The 25,220-nt window shown below is 34.8% G+C and overlaps 1 protein-coding gene across 6 annotated transcripts in view; it reads left to right on the forward strand.

The window, feature by feature from the left end:
* The window catches only part of ANKRD12 (ankyrin repeat domain 12), a 134,254-nt gene that overhangs the window by 95,979 nt on the left and 13,055 nt on the right, over positions 1-25,220 (forward strand). For all 6 annotated transcript variants that reach the window (XM_063076866.1, XM_063076867.1, XM_063076868.1 and 3 more), the window contains one exon: positions 17,361-22,072. In XM_063076866.1, the coding sequence (XP_062932936.1) occupies positions 17,361-22,072 (4,712 nt within the window). The remainder of the gene's footprint in view (positions 1-17,360; positions 22,073-25,220) is intronic.

The raw sequence follows: 25,220 nt of genomic DNA on the forward strand, positions 1-25,220 counted from the left end.
TTTGAACATCTGTGTGGAATCAGGATTTAATAGCTGATATTGCATTGGCTTCCGTCAGAATAGGATTTGGAAAGAAGATAAATTTTTATATGGTATGTTAATTCTGTTTATTATGGCCACCAACTCTTTAATTTTGGTCTCTTCAGAAAACTAGCTGTAAAAAGCAGCTTTTGTTTATCAACTTTCTATATAAACTTTTCATTAGAAAGTAGTGCTTCAACAAATTTTCCCCACAGAAGAAAGACATTTTATTTGAACTTACATGTTTAATTAGAGTGGAAAACATCTTTTAGAACCTTTTGATTTTTACTGATCTTGATTTTTTTCCTGTGTTCATCAGCTGTGTATTGATTTTTCTGAATATTTATTTTCCACATGGTGAATGTACCTGAGTTATTACTTGATCAAAGTCCCTCAAGAAATGATGCAAAATTCATCAGTAAGTATCGTACAGAGATTTTGGAGTTACTGAAAAAGACTGATGAAAATACCCAAATTTTATTGCTTAATTTACATGAGGTCCTTGTTAGACTTAACTTTATCAAACTTTATTCAAACTAAATTTAGAATGTATTAATATTTAATGAATTAATTCAACTGCCCATAGATGTTCGTATGTGTGAGTCCTGGTAGTGTTGTTGTCCATCTGGTACAGCATGTCATCCATGTGACAGATGCACTTTAAGTGTTGCCAAGTTAGAGAATAATTAAGACTATGAATTTCAGAACTTCATCAATTTGGAGTAATTAAAAGGTGTCATATATGTAGCATTCTGTGTCTGGTTTATTCCATTAGTCATTGTGCCTTATGCCAGTGCTAATCAGAGTAGCCATTCTACAAAATGTTACCAGTCCTCAAGATAAGGAGCTTGTGCCACAGTGTAAACCAGTGTACTGCTTCCTTCATCAAAAGGGAAAATAATGCTCTGAAAAAGATGTCAGCTGAAATAAACTGGGTGCTTAGTGATGTAATTGACTTCTGTTTTTGGTGAAAGCTCCTTATTTCAGTTATGGACCACTAATAAACAATTTACAGACTGCCTCAGTATAATGAACCATATTTTGAGTAGTAGTTTTATGCCATGAATATCAGACATGATATTGTTGCAGGAATACATGTCCTGGTTAATACAGCTTATTTGTATATAAGTGCCTGGCACTTTTAAATTTGCATAATTTTTTAGTCTTTTTTTCCCTTCTAACTTATGCCCTTTTTCAACATTCCCTTCCTGTACAGAAATTCTACCTAATAATAGAGTTTGCTACAAATAATAGCTTATTGCTACCACGCTGAGAACTCAGACATATTCAGAGAGCCAGGTCTTGCTCATAAACCATAATTATGGTAACAGAGAAGTAGGTAATTGTGTGTCACATAGTGCCACCCCTACCGTACTTTCTGACACACACTAATTGCCAAAATAGAGATTTTGTTTAAAACTTGCCAGACACTGGTTTTATTACTTAAATAGAGTGCCCAGTGGACAAAGTTTAAAATGCCAGTCATTGTGAAAAAAGCTATTCACCTGTTTTTTAAATTTTACTTTGACAGTAATCTGGCCTTGTTTATTAAGCAGCTGCTATAAACTTTCCTCACTTGCATGCTTCAACTTAACCAAGGAAATGCTCCATCTGATAAATAGACAAGGTATTTTTACAGTCTACCATAAGACAGATTAGGAGACTCTTGAAAAGGCAGTGATATATTGTTACCCACTGGTGTTTACTGAGTGTATCTTTGTGTGGTAAAATACACAAAATGGCCAGTATTTTGAAGCCTCATTTTCTCAGGGTTAAAATAGTAAATTGTACTATTTTAGGTATATTGTCATAATTTATGAAACTCATTTCCTCAGTTTAATAGTTCAGGAACTATGGAAATACTACTATTGGTACATGCTTATAGGGAGTTGTAACAGTTAATAAATCAAGAGATCAAGAAAAACAATTATTTAAAGTTAAAATGTCCAAGAACTTTTTATCAGATGAATTATGTGATGTTAACAGTTTAACCGTAAATAGGAAGCATCACATTAGGAAGTTTTAAAGTGAACCTTTTTAACCTTCAAAGTGTAAAGACTATGGGAAGAGGTTACACAGGGTGATTTTAGTGTCTGAATATATACGAACATATTTGATCATTAGGAATTTAGACATGATAGAGAATTTTATAGAGTAAATGAGTTTGCATATTAATATAACCAGAATTAAAGATTTCTCCACTTAACATGTAAAGTTAAAATGTAAATAGTATTTTTTTTCTTCTTTCCAAATGTCATGTTTTAATAACTTCCATTGTATTTGTCAGGTAATAGGGATTAGTCCTAGTATAGAAAATTACACGATTTATAACCCAAGAACCTTATTTTATTTAACCAGGGCTGTTAGCAACCTCCTTGATTAAGCCTATTTCTGAAGTTGCTGAGCAGCAGCAAGCACCATATTTGGTGTTCAGTACCTTCTCCCGTGATATCGGAGCTTTAGAAGAAATGAAACAGGCACTTAAGGTATCTATTATGTGCACAGGGCTGAGCATACAGCATGATAGGCAATGAGGTATTCTTTTATTTAATGACCACTTGTTGATCAATTAAAAGAAATTTCATTATAGTGTTTTGCATGCTTTACTTTTTCTCCTCTGCTTTGTAACATATGGTGTACTTCACAGAGTTCTGAATTTTAAGTTTTGAACTTTTTATGTAAATATTACCAACTTGCTTCTACATATCTTAAGCAGACAAAACCTGTGCAGTTCTTTGATTTGAAAGTCAGTACTTTAAATCAATACAGATTTTATAGTGTGTTTTAGGTGGATTAATTATATCAATCTAGTTTCAAAACCTAAGAATTTTTTTTCAGATGGAATGTTTTTTAGAAAAAAAAAAGATTTTAAGTAGAGGAAGAAAGGAAAGAAATTATGAATACCTAAATTACCATACACTGTAAAAATCCACTCTTTAGCAGTGTCTATAAAAATTACGTACGTTCTATATGTTTGGCTTGCTCATATGTATATCAGAAAAGTAAATGGGAAATTGTGGTTGCAGCTGCAGTGTTCTCTGGATGGCTGCATATTAATGTCTTTAAATTTTATGTTACATGAAATAATAGTCTGCTAAAATACTTCTCCTTGAAGTTCATGTAAATATAGTAGTTAAAAAAACTTCAAGTGTATTTGCCAAAAGAAATGTACAGTTATTTATTGCAAATACCAATTGTAGGTAGGCTTTTTTGTTAAAAATGTTAGCCTGATGATTTACCTTAAAATCTGAGTTTCTTCCAGTGCCTAGCAACTTAAAGTGAGTCTGTCATATAATTATAGTAGTGAGATATGGCTGAATATTTAAGACTAAAACTTTCTATAAAGGGCACATTTGGGCAGAACCCTAAAAAAACACCTGTGGTTTAAAAATATTAATTATGCATGTATACATTTAAATGAGTTCAGCCTTAGCTGTATCATCCTGTCTGCAGAAAAATGTTTTATCTAGTCATGGTTAAAAGGACCTTCATGTAATATATATATTTATGATGGAATAGCTGAAACTGGGTGATTTTGTCAGTTTCCTTTAGTGACATCAAAATTTTTGTAGTGATATCAGTTCTATTTTCAGAGGGAAAAAATCTTGATTTATTTATTCTCTGTAGAATCAGTGTCTGTGTTACTGACAATTAAGTAGAAAGGCATTGTATGATGACTGAGGGAGTAGAGTGCTGTTGTACTTGATTTTATTTCTTATGTAGATTTTGCTTTTAGACTTAGTATTTTCAGCTATTGATTATGTTCTCTTCCCTCCCCACCTCACCCCCAAACTCTTAACTATAATTCTCTTACCAGTATCTGTTACTATAGAAATACGGTGAAAATAAATTGCCAACTGGCATACGTATTCCCAAAGAGATGTATGACTACTTTTCTCCTATGGGGTAGAATTAAAATACCTATAACCTTTACTTTGAAGAATGGAGACTTAGAAATGGAAATTTTTAAAAGATATATAAGATTACCTAATATTTTATTTCCCTGTCTGTAAGCTACATTTCTCAATCAATTTGAGAATATGAAAGCTGTAAAGATTTGTTTACTAAAATGCAGGTGTATTTTTCTAATGTTACTTCTTTGGCTAGGTAAAATAAATAGCAGTTACATTCATATAATTCTTAAATATATTAGTTTTGGTTAGTGAACTGTTGCAGAACAAAGGAACCACTCAAAGTAGACATAGGAGAGGGCTGCTGCAGTTGTAAAACATTCCTCCCAATGAGGCCCTAGAGAATCTCTCACACTCAGAGTCAGCTTGTTCAGGGAGCAGTCCCAGCAGGAAGACGGAGATTGCTCACTACAAGTGAGCATCTCACTCAGAGGAGACTCTCCACAAAAGTGAAGGCATGAAGTTTTCCCTTTAACAGTGTGAAAAGAAATCTAGAGATTTGAGGAAAATCAACTAAATGAAAGACAAGAAGGACCAAGATGACCAACCAGAACAATTGATCCTGGAAAACGTAAATAATGTAGGAAGCAGAAGAGTAGGTTCTCAGTATCCCTGGAGAGTACAGAGGGCAATTGATCCACCAATCATAACAACAAAAAGCTTCTGTGAAAAAGTAATCAGAGACCAAGAAAGCTTTTGGAACTCAATATATATATGATTACTAAAGTAAATATTCTACAAAGCGCTAAAAAATAGACTGGACATTGCTGAAGATCTAATTAGAGATCTAAGAGGAAAGGGGCAACATGAAACAAACAGAAAACAAAGACGTTGGAAATATGAGGAAAATGGTAAAATACACACACACAAAAAAATATGCATATATACATACATACATTATCTTACAAAAAGCAAATTCTGGGAAGAAAAAATTTTTTTAGTTAAAGGAAGTGTCCCTTAACTAAAGAAAAACATGTTTTTAGACCAAAGGGTAATTTTTTTTTTAACGGAAGAAAAGAGGGGGAAAAAAAAACCCACACCTCTGTTCACAACTTCAAGGATAAAGGTTTTTAAAAATCCTATAAGCTCCCAAAAGCAGAGGGAAACATATTACCTGCAAAGGAAAAAGATTGGTGTCAGGTTTCTCATTCTTAACGTATTTTTAGAAGATAGGTGGGGCTGTAGTTGCAACATTCTAAAAAAAAAAATATTTTAAACCTAGGATTCCATTTCCAAACAACTATCACCGAGGTGTAGGGGCTAAAGAAAAACATCTTTGAACATACTTTCTTTTCCCTTTCTGAAAAAGTTATTCAAATATATTACTTTTCAGTGCCAAGACTAAAAGGAAGATAAGAATACTAACAGGATTTTGATAACAAATTTTAGAATGACAGCAGTGAGAAGTTGGCATACTTTAGAACTCAGTATCAGAAAACTTATGAAGAATGTTATCAAGAAAACAGTAAATCCCAGTACACACATTGTGTGAATTAGATTCTGAAAATTTACTGTGTCATGCTGTTGATGATATGAAGGCATTTTGTCTGTTCCGATGAACAAGAAAAAAGGCAAAAACTCCAGGGAAAATAAACTATATGAACATACCATGGCCAAATATGAAGCCAGCTAAAACATGGCCTGATTTGGGGCCACTCATGGAGTATAAGCGTGCTTTCTGAAATGACAGTGGCAGATCAGGTTACTTAGAAAGGCCAGGACGGATGGACCTGAGAAGTTTTGTGTGCTGTATTATTTCTAAGTTACTTAAATTCAAATAAAAGCAAATGTAATACTCTTAAAAGCTATAAGGAATATAGCTGGAGGGGCATTATTTTATGTGTGGCTTTTATTCTCTTTAGTAATCTCTGTAATTCCTGGTTTTCTAGGAGCATGAAGTGATTTACTTTTATAATAAAAGAACAATAAATTTTATTTTAAAAATAAATGAAACAAAAACAGTAAATAAAGATCACTAAAGTGTACCTTAGGACTTTGTTATGCACTAGCCCATATCTGAATAAAAATGGCATGTAAACAAACACCATTCCAAATGGAAAGACAGTTTTTTCTTAGTATTCTTAGTGTTAAAAAGATATTTGGGCCGGCCCCGTGGCGCACTCCGGAGAGTGCAGCGCTGGGAGCGCAGCGCCGCTCCCGCCGCGGGTTCGGATCCTATATAGGACTGGCTGGTGCGCTCACTGGCTGAGCGCGGTGCGGGCGTCACCACACCAAGGGCTGCAATCCCCTTACCGGTCACGAAAAAGACAAAAAAAATTTTAATTCTGGTTGAGTATTTACATTAAAAAAAATCTTCTGACATTGTAGGGATTTTGACAATGGAAATTAACTTATATGTAATAAATTTTTTCACTTAGCTCTTTTAAATGGCTATATTAATCTAAAGAGCCCAGATTTTAGCACTCCTAGACTACATAGGTTTGATCCCTGGCTCTCTAATCTTGGACACATTAGTTAGCCTGTATGTGCTCAGGTTCCACATCTGTAAAATAGGAATTACAGTACATACCTTATGGAGATGTGGTAAAGGTTAAATGAGTTAATATGTGAATGCGCATGGAATATTGACTGGCACAGAGTGAGCACTTGATAAATATTAGCTTTAAAAGTACTTAACATTTGAAACAAGGTTACCACATTAAACATTTATTTTAAATGAAATATTCAGCATCATACTTTATATGATATTGCAGCCTTATGATCTTTAAAAATGTTATTTATATTTATTATTATGGAGATAGAAAATCTAATCCAAGTTCACTAGTTTATAGTCATTTAAAGTAGTCAAGGCATGTTATTTTTACCTTTCTTTCCCTACTGTGTTAGTAGTCATGAGGCATTTTTATCTGACTTATTTTTTATGGGATATGTAAATCAAGATATTGTACCTGAGATGTGAATATCTCAGAATCAAATAAAGAATAGATAAATAACAAGTTCATATTTGAAATTCACCTTTAATCTCAGGTGGGTATGTTTAAAGTTTTCATATAACAGTTGGTTGTTTTTTTATTCAAAGCATTTTACATGTAAATTAATAACAGTAAATCTCATTTAAAATAATACTTTATTCCAGAGCCTAGATTTTTGTGGCAGAGTTGTTTTCTCAATACACTCAATCATCGGCTGGCCAGTTGCTCACTTGGGAAAGTGTGGTGCTGGTTACACCAAGATCACAGGTTTGGATCCCTGTACTGGCCAGCTGCCAACAACAAAAAATACGCTCAGTCATAAAATAAAGATAGAAGTAGAAGGTATTCATTTGAAAGCTTATGGAAGGATCACAAATATGGTATCATTTTACTGGATGTTTGTACAGTTTATCTTGCCTCTATTTAATGCCTTTCATATACTCAGAAGTAACAGCATGATGGTTGTACCAATTTTGGAATCAGAGGAATTTGAGTTTGAAGACTTAGTTCTGCCAGTTATTAGCTTTATGGTCATAGACAAATTTATTATTAATATTACTAAAATTATTATATAGTAGTATTCTGGGCATGTAAGATGGACACAGAGATGAATGAGACAATTTATAGACTTGCATAAATATAGTATGTATTCATTTTAAGCTTTTACCAAAGCTTATTTTCGATAAAAAGTTATTCCATTTTTTAAAAAAATAAATACATACTGGCATTAAATTGCAGTTAGAGGAGTACTAAAACATATTTTACACAAGTGGTTGTCAGTTATGACTAGTATTTTTACATATAAAAATATAAATTCCACCAAACACTAATATACGGAATATTAGACATAAGAAAATAGTTTCTCAGTTCACTTTATTTCTCCTCTCCCCTCACTGCCTTCTCATGCCTCCCAGTCCCTCCCATGAGAAGTCTCTATCCACATCTGTCCATGGTCTCCTTAAATGACTGGTGGTCATCATTGCCTTCATTCTCACGGACCACATACTTCTATCGTAGCCCTGTAATAAGTGACAGAAGTGCGTGGAGTTAGTTTGAAACTTTTTTGTCCTCAATCATATTATAGTACAACGTTAAACAAATGTGTAAAGTTATGGGATTGGATTTTGGCCTTTAAATTAAAGTGTGTGCTTTACTGAATTGGTCAATATTTGGGATTTAATGTACATGTTATTTAAATACTTTTAATACATAATAATCTTTTTTCTAGGCAGGGAGTTAATGTTTATCACATGCATGGTATATGCCAGATATTTTACATAAATTAGTTTTTAATCCTCACAATAGCCTTGTGAGTGTTAATTTCTCATGATAGATTCCTAACCTGTTAAATGGCAAAGATTTAAACCTAGGGCTAATGCAGAACCTGTGTACATTTCTACTACACCAGGCTGATTGTTACTGAGTATGGGAATTTCAGAATCAGGTGATCCTGATATGAGCATGTAACTGAAATATGACTTTAGAGTACATTTATTTGATTTAATTACACCTGTAATGAAGTGTGCCATGACTAAACTCTTCATTACGTTTGAGTGTAACGCTTTCTGTTGGGTAAAAAGAGCGCTGAAAATAAATCAGTGGTGTTTTTTGGCTTATTTTTTGCCATAGAGCCTACCATTAACTAATTTAGAATCCTTTGTGAAAGAATACATTTTCATGCATAATGTTTTCCTGAAAATGTTAACTGATTTTTATAATCAGAAAAGTAAAATTATAAAAACTTCCTAAATATAGTATATGTGTTTAGGGTATTTGGTTTGTTTTATTCTATATATTGCATATTGTATTTATTTAAAACATTTAAAAAATAGATTAAAACTTAATTGTAAGCAAATTAATGTTTTTATTCTTTTATTATAGAAAATTTCAAATATTTTTTAAAGTAGAAAGAATATTATGAACCCACATACACCTGTTACCCAGTTTTAATAATTACTAGTTTATGGCTAATCTTATTTTGCCTCTTCCCATTTTTCCCATTCCCATTGTTTTGAAGTTATTTCATTGGAAAATATTTCAGTAGGTATGTTAAAAAGATAGGGCTACTTTTTTTTCTATTTAAATGTAACCTCAATACCATTATCATACCTAAACTAATTCTTATTACTATTACTCATTGTTGTAAGTTCTCATTGTCTCATGAAGTCATAAGTTTTTTAACATACTTTTTCAAAATCAGAATCCAAGTAGTCAATATATTGTAGTTGGTTCATATGTATATCTTTTAATGTATAGATATCTCCTTCTATTCTTTCTTATGTTCTTAAATTTTTTGTTGAAATAACCTAATAATTTGCCTGGTAAATTTTTCCAGAGTCTGGATTTTGCTCATTGCCTCTCCTTGATTTCATTTAAGGCAAATTATTTTTTAAAGTATTTTTTTGTATCTTAATTTCAAATTTTCTGTTTACGTACAGTGATTTCAATCTTGGGGAGAAAACTTGGAATTTTGCAAGGGGATTTTGCTGAGGGTTGAAGAGGAAATTGTATGTTAACTTCAGTGATTCTGGTCAGTTTAATTTTTGTCAATACCAAGGTTGAACATGTGGACTCTTTTTTTTTTTGGTTGCTGGACCTTAATAATAACCATTTTATGACTAATCTTATAACACCATGCTCTAACCAACTGCGGACTTCTTTTGAAACAAGTTTCTAGCACTGTGTATTAACATAAACTCTCTATGTAAATTATTTAAATCATTGACATGCCAATTTGGCTCATAACTTTTTTTTTTTTTTTTGCGGCTGGCCATGCCAATAATTTTAAAGCCTTATTTTTCATCGCTGCTCCTCAAAATGCTAACATGTCGACAGGCTGTATGACACTCTCTCTCTGTCTCTCTTCCCCCTTTCCCCCCTTTTCCCCTTACCCCGGCCCACTCCCTCCCTTCACCTCTTCCTCTCTCTCTCTCACTTCCCCCTTATCCCCCTCTCCCTGCATATATAGAGTATTTATATACGTAGTATTTCATATAGGTTCTCTAATTTTCCTGTACTTCACAGTCTATTTCAGTGAACTTCTGAAGGAAGCTAAAGATTTACCACTTTCATTATTCTAACAGTTTCTATCTTTATCTTAATTATGTTATTACTAGAGTCAGCAGTTCTTTTATTTTCATAAAATACAAAATATATGTTCAAATTATATAAACACCACTATATAAAAATGGTGCCATTGTATAACAGACTTTTGGCTGACTGAAAAAGGTTCAGTAACTGATGTCTAGGTGCCATGGTCAGCATAAGAAGATAGGCATGTCAGTGCATAATGTGTGCAAGCCATGTGAAAGCTGAGGGTGTCTTGAAGAGCATACCAAGTAGCGTATCTATGCTCCACGTGGCAGGTGGTATGGAAGTTGTGACGTGGATAAAGTGTTTGCCACCTCTTCAAAATCCTGAGTTTATAGACATCAGCAGTGAATTAGTCAGACAGTAGTTGCCACAAAATTGTATAGTGGATAAATTTGTATTTGATATTTTTACCTCTTTCTACACTCCTGTTCAATCATAAACACCCCACTTAATTTCTTGATGTCTTAATATTCTAAAACTCAGTATTTATACATTTACTCAACATTAAGCACCTACTGTATGCTAGGTATTATGAAAGTCTTTAAGTGTGGATCACAGACTTATTTTTAAACATCAGTTGAATAATATGGAAAACAATATTACAGCTACCTCAGTGGATTTTACCTTCGCCCCCAGAAGACCACCAAATTCCATAGACATTTTTTCCCTCAGTAATCACTCTCACCCCTCCCATCCTCTGCCTCCCATCTATAAAATATAAAAGTTTCTCATTCTCTGGTTGCTGTACGTTTAGGCGGGTGCTGTTAATAAATTTAGAAGAAGCTAAATTGTGCATGTGTGTTTAAGCACTTATTCATCTAGAATACATGGAATGCATTGGTGATATTGTGGAGCAGATAACTGCCAACTTGCCTTTTCTGGGAAACAGACGATATTTGACCTCCCATATCCAAGTAATCAGGACAGCAGAGATTTAAAATGCACACCTTTTGTAATGGTTCCAAACCAGTGATGTTCCCAGGGGGTAACTGGGAGGTTAACTTAACTTCCTTCCAAAGCATTCCAAATAAACATATATAATCAAAGTAAATTCCAATGCAAACACACTCTCACGTCCCCTACCCATCATCCTCCCTGCAACAGATTACTACCCTAAGCCCTTCCTATATATAAATTCTTGAACTGTTCCTCTCCCTGACCACTAATCTAAAATATCTCTTAGTTAAGCAGATGGAAAATAAGACTAACTGATCAGAATCGGTGTGAAAATTCATGGAAGGTTGGAGAAGAGGAAGTAGGTTGCTGGTATGGCTAACGTGTAGCAAGGAGAATGGAAGATGGGAGGCGATGTAGAAAACACTGTGAAGTCAGACAAAAACACTGGGCTGCATCCCTGAATAGGTGATCTTGAACAAACTACTTAATGGTTCTGCCTGCTTGTCTCTTAAATGGGGATAATAATAGCTGTTGCAAAGATCAAATATTATTTGCCTAGCAAATGACAGGGCTCAATACTTGATGGTGGTAGTGGAGATGGTGGTCTGGATTTAGAAGACTTATACCATCTTTGGAGTTTTTATTTTACCCTAGAGTGGGGAGCCCTCAGATGAGAAGAGTCATATGATCTGTCGTGCTGGCCACATTATGGTTTAAGGTGATTACTGATCCTGGCAAGAAATTATGAGAACCTGCAGTGAGACAGTGGGAGTGGGAATAGACAGAAGATGTATTTAAGAGGTAGCCCAGAGATTATAACTCAGAACAGTTGAATTTGGAAGTCGAGGAAGTGAAACAGTTAAAAATAGCTCTGAGATTTTTAATTTGAGTAATTGGATTGGTTGTTATGCCACAGAGGCGGGGAATTCTGGCTTTAAGTAGCAAGAGGAAGCAGTTGTGGAAGGGAAAGCAATGAGCAAAATGTTTTGCATCTTGATTTTGAAGTGGTTAAAAGGAGTCTAGTTAGTCAGTTGAATTTTAGAGGAAAGGTGAGAGGTAGAGACTTGGACTTGACTATAAGTTCTTTAGGTTCAGAGACCTGATATATATTGTTTTGTATCGTCATCACCCAATCCCAAAATATATGTGACACTCATAATGTATTTCAAAAAAATGTGTAACATTAAAATATGATTCCAACCGTTTGAAAAGCCCATCAACTGTTGACTTTCGTATTAGTCCAGCATATGAAATGTAATTGCTTTGTCACACATCAGCATGAGAATAGATGTCACGTGTGAAAACCTGCTTATTATATTGGAGAGACTTTGAGGGAGTGATTTACTAAATATACTGTCATGTCCCTATAGTGGTCACATCTCCATTTGGTTGCTGCTCCATTTCGATACCATATAAGAAAAGATGGAAACATAGTAGACTCAGTAGGGAAGAAGTCAAGCCTAAGGATAATAGAGAAGTCAAATAATATTTTAACCATTCCATTAAATGTTACCCATCTTAGGGCCGGCCCTGTGGCGCACTCGGGAGAGTGCGGCACTGGTAGCGTTGAGGCCGTGGGTTCGGATCCTATACAGGGATGGCCAGTGCACTCACTGGCTGAGCGTGGTGCAGACAACACCGTGCCGAGGGTTGCGATCCCCACACTCGTCAAAAAAAAAAAATGTTACCCATCTTAGTTGCAAATAGCTGAAACTGCCTTGAGATGTACAAGAGCAACTTTCAAATATACTCGTATTTAAATGTATTTCCTAAATAATAAAATGGAGCTTAATTTATTATTTTTTCATGGAGAAGAAAAATGCTCTAATAAAAATTTTGATAAAATGGGTTTTTTTTTGTTTTTTGGTTTTGTTTTTGTTTTAATTTATAAAGAACAGAGGTTTATTTGGCTTACGATTCTGGGACAGCTGTATCTGGCTCAGACCTCAGGTTGATAAAATGTTTTAATGATTGCTTAACCTTTCCATTTTTCATTTTCCTTCCTAGTTTTCCAAATAAGATTGTTGAAAATAAATCAAGGTAATAAACAATAAAAATTTTAAAGGAGGGTTTTTGTCAGAAATAATTTTATAAAATGTCTTAAGTAGTTCAAATTTAGTGACTAAATAGATGTTAGAGACTAAAAAGTGTGGAAATGGAAAATAACTTAGTATAATGATAACCATGCCCATTTTTAACTACAGGAATTTGAGGGTTTGGAAATTTTAGGTGATTTTTGTCACTACACCAACCGTCTACTAAGAAAGGTAGAACTTTTTAAACAATGCAAGCAGGGAAAAAGAAAAGACAAAAAAGGCAGAACAAACCTTTTTTTGGAAAGTTACTGCCCCACTAGAATCCAGGACCAGGTTGATCTATGTTCCTGGGTGGTTAAAGTAAATCAAAAATTCAGGGGCTGCTTAAGGAAGGAAAGAGATTTCAGCATGGTCTGCAAGTGAAATAGCATCATGGAGGTAGTGGTATTTGCTGAGGTCCGCAGGTTAACCAGCTTCTGTGTGAGCAGCACAGTGTTATTCAAATGGTGCCAAGAAACCAGTGTGCATAGAGGTGAGCCTTGTGGAAATGTGTGACTCATACCCAGACCCAGGTGATGATCATTCACCTGGGGGGGAATGTACAGACTCACATCATAGTTATTAACTAGTGTCGGGTTAACTTACTTTAGAATTTAATATATGCCTGCCTCTTTAAAAACTAGGAATCTTTTAAAAAGAACCATTAGAGGGGCTGGCCAGTTAGCTTAGTTGGCTAGAGCACAGCCTTGTAACACCAAGATCGTGGGTTTGGATCCCCCAACCGGCCAGCCACCCCAAAAAAAGAAGCACCCATAGAAAAAAGGCATACCTGCGTTGGAGAGCAGTTCTTCAACTGAAGAATCAGGAACACAAATGACAAACCACACATCTCTCAGTATATATACATATATATATATATGTATATATACATGTATATATATGTATATATACATATGTGTGTATATATATATGTACATATATACATGTGTGTGTGTGTGTGTGTATGTATATATATATATACACACACAAGGGCACTTCAAAAAGTTCATGGGAAAAGAGAATACAAATCTTTCCATAAACTTTTTAAGTGCCCCCATATGTGTAACTCCCTAAAGAGAATTTGTACTTAACTTTTAGTGAATGTATTCAAAAATGGTAAGCGCACTGATATAATGATATTTGAAACTTATGTAATATTATATGTGTATTATAATTAAAATAATGGGTTAATAGCATAGGCATAAAAAGACCAGAAGAAAATAAGCTGAAGAAACTATAAAAAGACATTACACAGAAGGAGGGCTGGCTGATTAGCTCAGTTGGAAATACAAACATAGAAAAAAAAGTCACACCAATAATCAAAAAATCAAACTTAGTGGTATAACTTTATTAATGAATTTTTTAAAAATATCTTTACTAATAGTAAAAGTAATGTATCTATTATGCTAGGAACTGGGAAAATACAGAAGAAAATAAAGAACATTCATAATTCCTCCAGCCAGAGTTTACTGCAGTTACTATTTCGATGTATTTCCTTTATTTCTTTTTTTCTACACACACACACACCCCCACACAGAGAGAGATATACTGCTATTTCCAAGTAATAGTAATGGTATGTACTAAAATTTTTCTACATTATTAAATATCTGCCATATCAAGTAATTAGCAACCTGAATGTCTCCTCAGTAGAGGAATCAGTTTAAATAATTACATATTAACTCAATGTAAAATGTATTTCTATTACTAAAAATAGAAAAGAAAATGTAATGTCAAAAGAAAATGTGTCTGCTGTCTGTTAAAAGCCATATATGAAATGGTGTGTATGCTGTGATTTGAGCTGTTTGTCTGTATAATAATTATTTTCATGCCCTTAAATCCTACCTGAAATTCCTGTACATTCTTCTTGCTTCACTTCAGGGCCACTTCTCTGAGAAACCTTCCTTAAATCTCCAGTTATCCCAAGCAGGTGTTCTTTCCTGTGGACCTAGTATCTACTGTCATTTTGTGACAGTATCTACTATCACATTGTGTGACTGTTAGGAGTTCAGTTGCTCTTGGGGCAGAAACTGTGTTCTTTCCATCTTGCCAATCCTAGCACCTAGCACTATGTGCCTGGTGGAGCTTAATAAATATTTATTGAAGACTGCTTCTAAGAATAGAACATTTTGCTGGGATTTTATGGGATATACAAAGGAAAGAATACTTTCCAATTTCCAGTAAAACTAATCATCTAAACAGGAACAGAATATAAATAGAAATAGTTATATATAAACAATGAAAAATGAAATCTTTGAAAACTACAAGTAGAGAAAATTTCCTCAAGACCAAATTATAAAATGTAAATGAGAAAACAGCACCTGAACATACTCTTTGATTCATTTAATCAAAGACCAAAATGAATAGTAGTCTGAAAGTGGGTGTTCTTTTTCATAGCATAAAGTTCTCTAGTTTGATACTGTGTACTGCAATATCGATAACTGCAAATGGAGAGCATTTTTAACCTATGTACAGTGGTTACAATTGCCAAAAATGCTCTTTTCTGTACCATATGTAGCAGAGTAGCTATATCACTTACTGGCACTTTATAATGATGCTGTCTTAGGATATGACCACATCTTTCTCAAAGAAAGATTGTGATCTCTGCGAGATCCTAGTACAGTGTCAGGTACCTTGTGGACACACAAAAATACCTTTGGAATTTGAATTTTCATGTCAAGAGAATAATTGGGAGCTAGATTACTTTAGAGGAAGCTTAATATATTAAAATAAGTATGTAATTTTAATATTATTAAATACTTAGTAAATTAAGTATTTAGTTGTCCTTATTGTAATGAGTTTGGTTTTTTCCCTCTTGGTCAGAGACTTCAGTTTTTTTTCCCTTAGAGTCCTGCGTTTTCTTTTCAGTTAGAGGCCCCTTGTATACGACATTTCAGCTAGGAAAAGATGCCAGCCTGGGAAGAAAAAAGTTTTTTGTTAAAAAGGATATAATGAAATAGAATCTAGTAAGTCTTTGGCCATACAGCAACTTAGATGCAACTTCAAAGACTAAATTTTCATGTACTTAAAAATATGTAGGAATTGAGCCTGTTTTTTTCCCCCATTGTGCTAAAGAATGTATTATATCAAGTCCTAAATTATAGATAAGAAAACTAAGGAACAAGGCAACTTTTTTTCAAATTACATATCTGCTCAGTTTATCTGTTACAGTCTTGATTATGTGATCGAGGGTTTTATTTCTAATTTTTCTGATTTTTCTTTTAGATAGTCATGTTTCTTATATAAGTGTTGGGAAAATTAAGGTTTATAGTCTTGTTCAGGCTTCAGAGGCATTGCTAGGCCTCTGACCGAAGAATGACCCTGCATAGGCTATGTGCCAGACTCTCAGAAACTGTGTGCAGGCCTATGGGATGGTCACCTATAACCATTAGATAACGAGGAAAGTAAGTCCTGGAGCTTCTTGGACCTTGGGAACCTGGCCAGTTCTCAGGGCCAGAGAACATCTTGAAGACTTATGAGTAAAGATCAAAGCATTAATACAATAACCACAGCTGCATGTTTGCATGCAGACTAATGTTATCAGTCTGTGGCTGGATAATATAAGCAGGATTTCCCCAAACTGCTCTCTGAAGTCTCACCCGTGGAGTGGACACACTGCCTGGGACAATTCCAGCTGGGACTCCAGATTGCTGTTCACGGGACTTCCCAGCACTGCTTGGATCTGGATGTAGGTGTTTTCCCAGTTTGGTGATGTATACACTGTTTAATTTCTTTTCTTAATATTTCTGCATAATCTTGCTTTCTTTGCTTACTTATCACTGTACCTCAATAAATATCATAAACTGGCTTATTAGTGTGACGAGTGGTTTCTTTTACCAGTGAATCCTTTGAACCCAAACGAAAGTAAAACTTTTGACAAAACAGTAATTACAATCATTCGTCTGTATTTGTTATCGTCCTTTATGGGAATCACAGGATCCCGTATAATTTTACTAATAAATTTTCTGAAACACAGAAAACAATTTGTGAAGTTTACTTAATTAGACCCTTTAAGTTAGTGGTTCTTAATCCTTTTTCGATCAAAGAATCTTAGCCAAATTAAATATTCTCTCTCCAGGAAAAATGTACATATATGCAGAATTTTACATAACATTTTAGTAGCTGATGATTACCCTGAATCTAGCCTCCTGGGTTAGGAACCTGTGCTCTATATTATTTTATATATATATATTTTGTGAATTTAACATTGGGTGCTTTTAGAAGTGTCAAAAGGATTTTTATCATACAGCAGATTATAAAGCCATTTTCCAACACTATCACAGAGTTCTTACATATTTTTATTGCATTATTTACATATAAATCTGAAATGACTTTGAATTGTTTGAAATATTTACTTATAAGTTTTGTTTTCTGTCTTATTTTTCTGACAATTGTCTTTTTAACCAACAACAGATTTTCTTTTCTTACTCTAGATTCCGAAGAGGCTCAGTCTGTAAATCCTTCTAGTGTTGATGAAAATATTGACTCTGAAATAGAGAAAGACTCTCTCATCTGTGAAAGTAAACAAGTACTTCCCAGTAAAGCACCTCTTCCATCTGCCCTTGATGAGTATGAGTTCAAAGATGATGATGATGAAGAAATAAATAAAATGATTGATGACAGACATATTCTTAGGAAAGAACAACGAAAAGAGAATGAATCTGAAGGAGAAAAGAATAGTTTATTTGCAAAACAGGAGAAAGCCTTCTATCCTAAATCATTTAAAAGTAAAAAACAAAAGCCATCTAGGGTTTTATATTCAAGTACTGAAAGTTCTGATGAAGAAGTTCTTCAGAACAAAAAGGTTTCTACTGCATGTTCTGTCCCTGAAACATCACATTCTGATATACAAACCAAGAAGGAGTATGTAGTTTCAAGTGAACACAAACAGAAAGGCAAAGTTAAAAGAAAATTAAAAAACCAGAACAAAAATAAAGAAAACCAAGAGCTGAAGCAAGAAAAAGAGGGAAAAGAAAACACCAGAGTAACAAACTTGACAGTTAGTACTGCTCTAGATTGTTCAGAAAAGACCAGAGAAGAGGGGAATTTTAGGAAATCTTTTAGCCCAAAAGATGATACTTCATTACATTTATTTCATATTTCCACTGGTAAATCTCCCAAACACTCTTGCGGATTAAGTGAAAAACAGTCAATACCACTAAAACAAGAACATACTAAAACATGTTTATCACCAGGAAGTTCTGAAATATCATTACAGCCTGATCTTGTTCTGTATGATAACACAGAATCTGAATTTTTGCCAGAAAGTTCAACTGTAAAATCTTGTAAGCATAAGGAAAAAAGCAAACATCAGAAAGATTTCCACTTAGAATTTGGTGAAAAATCACATGCCAAAGTAAAGGATGAAGATCATAGTCCAACATTTGAAAATTCAGATTGCACACTAAAAAAAATGGATAAAGAGGGTAAAACATTAAAAAAACATAAATTGAAACATAAGGAGAGGGAAAAAGAAAAACATAAAAAAGAAATTGAAGGTGAAAAGGAAAAATATAAAAATAAGGATGGTGCTAAAGAACTTCAAAGGAGTGTGGAATTTGATAGAGAATTTTGGAAAGAGAATTTTTTTAAAAGTGATGAAACCGAAGACCTGTTTTTAAGTATGGAACATGAGTCCCTAACGTTAGAAAAAAAATCAAAATTGGAAAGAAACATAAAAGATGATAAACCAGCCAAGGAAAAGCATGTCTCAAAAGAGAAGAACTTTAAAGAAGAACGGGAAAAGATTAAAAAGGAAACTGAGAAATCTTTTAGGGAAGAAAAAACAAAAGACCTAAAAGAAGAAAGAGAGAATATACCCACAGATAAAGAAACAGAATTCAGTTCTTTGGGTATAAGTGCCAGTGAGGAATCCACAGGGCTACATTCAGTGGAAAAGGAAGTAGACATTGAAAAACAAGAAAAGCATGTAAAAGAAAGTAAGGAAAAATCTGAGAAACGATTTCAAACTAAAGAAAAGGACATGGAAAAACCTGAAAGAAAAAGTTCTGAAAAAGAGAAGAAGATAAAACATGATCATAAGTCTGAAAAAGACAAATTAGATCTTAGTGAATGTATTGATAGAATAAAAGAAAAGGACAAACTATATTCACATCACACAGAAAAATGCCATAAAGAAGGTGAGAAGATCAAAAATATTGCTACTATTAAAAAAACTGATGATAGAGAGAAGAATAGAGAAAAGATGGATAGGAAACATGACAAAGAAAAACCTGAAAAAGAGAGGCATCTAGCAGAAAGCAAAGAAAAGCACTTGATGGAGAAAAAAAATAAACAATCAGATAATAGTGAGTATACTAAATCAGAGAAAGGCAAAAATAAAGAAAAAGACAGGGAAATCGATAAAAAGGAGAAATCTCGAGATAAGGACAGTATAACTAACTCCAAACACTTACAGGAAGAGAGAAAGTCGAGTATAATAGACAGTAGTAAAGCACAACATGAAAAAACTTTACCCTTTAAAGAAAAATCAAAAGATGAACCTTTGAAAACTCCAGATGGAAAGGAAAAAGATAAAAAAGACATAGATAGATACAAAGAACGAGACAAACATAAAGATAAAATCCAGCTAAATAGTTTACTCAAATTGAAATCTGAAGCAGAAAAGCTTAAACCTAAGTCATCTCCAGCATCAAAAGATACTCGACCTAAAGAAAAGAGGTTAGTGAATGATGATTTAATGCAGACAAGTTTTGAACGAATGCTAAGCCTTAAAGACTTAGAAATAGAACAGTGGCACAAAAAACATAAGGAAAAAATTAAGCAAAAAGAAAAAGAACGTTTGAGAAATCGTAATTGTTTGGAACTTAAAGTAAAAGATAAAGAAAAAACAAAACATGCACTAGCTGAAGCCAAAAACAAAGAACTTACTAGGTCAAAGAGTTCAGAGTTGACTGATGTTTTTACCAAGGAGAAACAGTCTAAAGATGCTGTAAGTAACAGATCACAGTCTGTGGACACCAAAAGTATAATGAATTTAGGGAAGTCATCCTTTGTTTCAGATAATAGCTCAAACAGGTCTCCTAGATCAGAAAGTGAAAAGCCAGGTCTCAGCTCCAGATCTGTATCCATGATTTCTGTTGCTAGTTCAGAAGATTCCTGTCATACTACAGTGACAACCCCAAGGCCTCCAGTTGAATATGACTCTGACTTTGTGTTAGAAGGTTCAGAGTCCCAAATGTCCTTTTCCCAGTCACTTTTTTTGCCAATTGCCAAATCTCCTGCCCTTCTTGAAAGGGAATTGGACAGCCTGGCTGAACTGCCAGAGCGGATTAAACCACCGTATGCAAACAGACTTCCAACGTCTCATCTCAGGTCATCTTCTACAGAAGACATTAAACTAATTATAAACGAGGGAAGATCTAGTGTAGAAGTTCGAAGATGTAGCATGCCATCTGTCATTTGTGAACATACAAAACAATTCCAAGCAATATCAGAAGAAACCAGTCAAGGTAGCTTATTAGCTGTGCCAAGAGATTCTTGTCCTTCTCCCAAACTTGAGGTATCCTCAAATGTTCCTGAAAGAGATCTTTCAAATGTGTCTAACATACATTCCAGTTTTGCAGCTTCTCCAACTAGGTCTGTAAACAGCAAATATATTTCAGCCGATATGAATGTTATCAAGAGTGCTGCTCCAGTGGGCACTTTAATGGATAGTTCTGTTCATTTAGAGCTGTCTAATCAGATTGGTGTGATCCAGAATAAATCATGGGAGATACCTGTTGATAGAAGGGAGTCTTTAAGCACCAGTGACTTTATCTGCCCAAATTCTGGTACACCTGATCACGATTCCTCTGTTGAGGGTTTTTGTAATTCTGACAACAAAATAAAAGAACAGAACACTGATTTTTTATCCCTGCGCCAGACTGAGCTGCCAGGAAACTCTTGTGCTCAGGATCCAGCATCCTTTCTGCCTTCACAGCAACCTTGCTCTTTCCCCAGCCAATCAGTTTCAGATGCTGAATCTATTTCTAAACATATGTCTCTGTCCTGTGTTGCCAATCAAGAGCAAGGTATTTTACAACAGAAAAATGCAGTTCAAATGATCAATTCTGTTTTAGATACTGATAATGAATCTACAAAAGATACAGAAAATACTCTTGTCCTAGCAGATGTTCAAAAAACAGATGCGTTTGTCTCAGTGTATCCTGAAAGCACTCTTCAAGAAGCATCACCAAACTTTGAGAAGGCTAATAATACTTTGCCTGTGTTACCATCAGAAAAGGACTTTAATGGAAGTGATGCCTCTTCTCAGCTAAATACACATTATGCATTCAGCAAACTAACTAACAAGTCTTCCAGTGGTCATGAAGTTGAGAATAATACAACTGATATTCAGGTTATTTCACATGAAAAAGAAAACAAACTGGAGGGTTTGGTTTTAACTCATTTGAGTAAGTGTGATTCTGATTTGTGTGTAATTAATACAGCGATGCCAAAAGGAAACTTAAATGAACAAGATAATCCAAAACATTGTCCTGAAAATGAAAAGTGTGTGTTTTCCATCGAAAGTGAAGAATCTGAACAAAATGCTTTATCAAGTCTGGAAAACCATTTACAGCAGTCAGCTCAACCAGAAATGCATAAATATGGTCAATTAGTTAGAGTAGAGTTAGAAGAAAATGTTGAAGACGATAAAACTGAAAACCAGATCCCTCAAAGAATGACTAGAAACAAAGCAAATACAGTGGCAAATCAAAGCAAACAGATTCTTGCTAGCTGTACACTGTTATCAGAAAAGGACAGTGAATCTTCATCTCTTAGAGCAAGAATAAGATTAACTGAAGAAGATGATCCTCAAATCCACCATCCACGGAAAAGGAAAGTGTCACGGGTACCTCAGCCTGTGCAAGTGAATCCTTCTTTACTGCAAGCAAAAGAGAAAACTCAGCAATCTCTGGCAGCCATCGTAGATTCTCTGAAATTAGATGAGATTCAGCCATACAGTTCAGAGAGAGCAAATCCATATTTTGAATACTTGCACATAAGGAAAAAAATTGAAGAAAAGCGCAAATTATTGTGTAGTGTTATTCCTCAAGCACCTCAGTATTATGATGAATATGTAACATTTAATGGATCCTATCTCCTGGATGGAAACCCCTTAAGCAAGATCTGTATTCCCACAGTAAGTAAATTGTCACTTGATATACCTCTGCAACACTGTTCAATAGAAGTATAATGCAAGCCACATATTTAATTTAAAATTCTCTAGTAGCCACATTTTTAAAAAATAAAAATTTTAATAAATTTAATAAGTAAATTGGGTTTATTTAACCCAGTATGTCCAAAATACTGTTTGAACATATCAACATATAAAAATTATTAATGAGATATTTTACAGTTTTTTTAACTAGTCTTTGAAATCTGACGTGCTTGCAGCACAAGTCAATTCAGACAAGCCACATTTCTGGAAGTGCTCAATAGATGTGTGTGGCTAGTGGCTATCTTATTGGACAGCAGGTCTATAGAATTTTTTTTTCCTTACCTGATTTTCCTTATAAAAGAAGTATGCTTTTATTTTTTTGGAAGGCTAATGCTTCTATGTATGCTTTTGATCTCATTCTTTTCAGTCTTTTCTGGGACCTTCCTCTTAAACCACTGTTCTCACTAGTATATTTTGTCAATTTTCCCTCTCCATTGACCTTTTATCCACCCATTCAGAACATATTTGGATCTCCTCCATCCTGCAGAGAAAAAAGCTCCCCCTTGAATATGCCAGCTTGTCAAGCTCACCCTGTCTCTCTTTCCTTCACTGCCGTACTCCTGGAGAGGAGCCTGCATGATATTTTCTGTCTCATTTCCTATTTGTTTCTCAGCCATCATGCACTGGCAGAGGTCACCAGCAAGCTCATAATTGCCAGATTCATTGGCCTCTTTTTTTTTTTCTTTTTTTTCTATTCAATCTGTCAAATTTGACGTTGTTGACCATCTTGTTCTTCATAAAATCCTTCCCTCCCTGGTCTTTCATGATGGTGTTCTCTTCTGGTTCCTCTGCTTCACTGACTAATCTTTTTCTATCTCTCTTAATGACTCCTTTTTCTACCCACCATTTAAACATGAGTTGTCTAGTGATCCACTCTTCAGTCAACTTTTTGTTCTGTGTGTCTTCCAGATGTGGAAATGTGGAAATTAATTCTGTGGTTTCATTAGTCTTTCAGGGGGCAGTTAGTCCCAAAATAATTCTTACCTGTTCATATCATCTCTGTTGACCTCCAGAATCAAATATGGGTGGCTTCTGGGTGTCATCATATAAATGTCCTTCACACATCTTGTCATAAGTTGGGTTCTCCAGGAAGCAAACTCTGAGATTATGTGCAAGAGGTTTATTGATGATTGCTGTCATGAATAACTAAACATGTGAGGGAAGCAGAAGTGGGCAGAGCAGGAAGTTGAAGTGAAATGCAGATGCAGCCATGACCTCAACTGAATCCACAAGAGCTCCAGAGTGGGATGACCATTCTGATAGGTGGCCTGCCTTCAGGGAGGGAGCATGCCCTTGGGCATGCCAACACTCCTCCCTGAAAGGTAGTTTTTGAAGAGGGACTCCAGTGATAGCTGTCAGCCACCAGCACTCCCAAGAGCTGGGGGATGAGTGCCTTATTCCTGCACTGAGACCTCAAACTTAACACGTACCAAAAGAAATTATTTACCCCTCAACTTCCTCAGAAACAAATCTGTATTTGTTAGTGGTGACAGCAAAGTAGAAAATGCTCAGTCACCAAATTCTAACCACTCCACCTTAGAACTGTACCAAAATCTGTACCCTCTGCCACTGCCTTGGTTTAGGGCCCTCATTATCTCTGACTTAGATCATTGTGACTGGAACATTCTCTTTTGTTAAATTTCTATCTCTCTTAAAACAATAAAAGTCATTTCCCTACTTAAATACCTAAACTATGTGGCTTCTCATTGCCTGCAGCTTAAAATTCATACAATGTGACCCCTGCTTACCTCTCCAGCTTTATTTTCTCACTACTCACCCAGTATCTCAGCCAAACTGAACTCAGTCTTATACAGAAATCTCTCTTTCACTACTGTCAATATCTTTGCGGTGCTTCTCCCTCTCTCTAAAATGCTCTTCTCATGCCCCTTCTCCAGCCTTTTCCATGCCGTTTTTCTAGCGGTGATATTACGTTTGTGTGAAATCTTGTCAAAGCAGAATTGCTTGTGTCTTCCTTATACTTACCCTGTAATATCATAGTTAATCATTGATATGTCTGCTGCTAAGCTATAATCTGATTAAAGGCTAGGATACTATTTATCTCTCATAGAATGAGTCCCAAATTTATCTTCAGTACTGAATGCACTACTGATGTCCATAACCATATTTCTAGCTGCTTCTGGATATCTCCTGAATGTCCTGCAAGATCCTTAAAGTCATTATGTTCAATATCAAACCTATTACTTAATGTGTTCTTTTTGCCCTCTATCATTATCTGCTGTCTCCTTTCCCAGGGTGAGAACCCAAAATCCAACCTTGATCTCTTCCTCTCTTCCCGCACATCAAATCAGTCACTAAGTCATATTGATTCACCTCACTTCTTTTCCCATTCTCATTACTATCACTGCCGTGCAAGGCCTTCATTTAGCTCCTTAGGCTATTCACTCAAATATGTGAATACTGCATCTTTAAATGTCATATTGTATATGCAGATAATTCATAACTGTGCTAAGTATTGTGCTGGTAACTAAATAGAGATGAGCAAAACAGGCATTCTGAATTGCTGCCATAGGACCCTGGTGCTCGTCTAATCTCTTCTCTCAATCTAACCTTATTGTCTGGGTTCGTTATAAAACAGATCTGATTATGTGACTGCCGGGCTAAACATATTCGAGGACTCATAGTTTTCTATAGGCTAAAGGCCCAATTCCTTATTACTGCATGCAGAGTCCTTCTCATCCTTTTCTAGGCTCAGCTTTAGTTACTACACCTACCGCACACAATAAGTCCCCTGACCATTCTGTGCTGTTTCTCATCATGCCTTTAAAGATGTTGTTCCTTCTTTCAAAGCCCAGTTCAAAAAAGATCAAAAAGCTAAAAGAAAGATTTTTTTTTATTTCCACATCCACAGAATATACCTGATGCTAGTGCCTTGTAAGTCTTCTTAAAAGATAGATTTAGGTAGCTGTAGTGGTAGATTTTTAAAAAGAGCTGTAAATAAATTTGTTGTTAGACTCAGTAGCATCATGGTTAATGATTCAAAGAATATAAAGCTAGTAACTTCCTTGTTTCTTTTATTCCCCAACTTTATTTCCTTTTAAAGGGGAAGTTT

Source organism: Cynocephalus volans, chromosome 13, assembly GCF_027409185.1.
Source record: "Cynocephalus volans isolate mCynVol1 chromosome 13, mCynVol1.pri, whole genome shotgun sequence".
Lineage (NCBI taxonomy): Eukaryota > Metazoa > Chordata > Mammalia > Dermoptera > Cynocephalidae > Cynocephalus > Cynocephalus volans.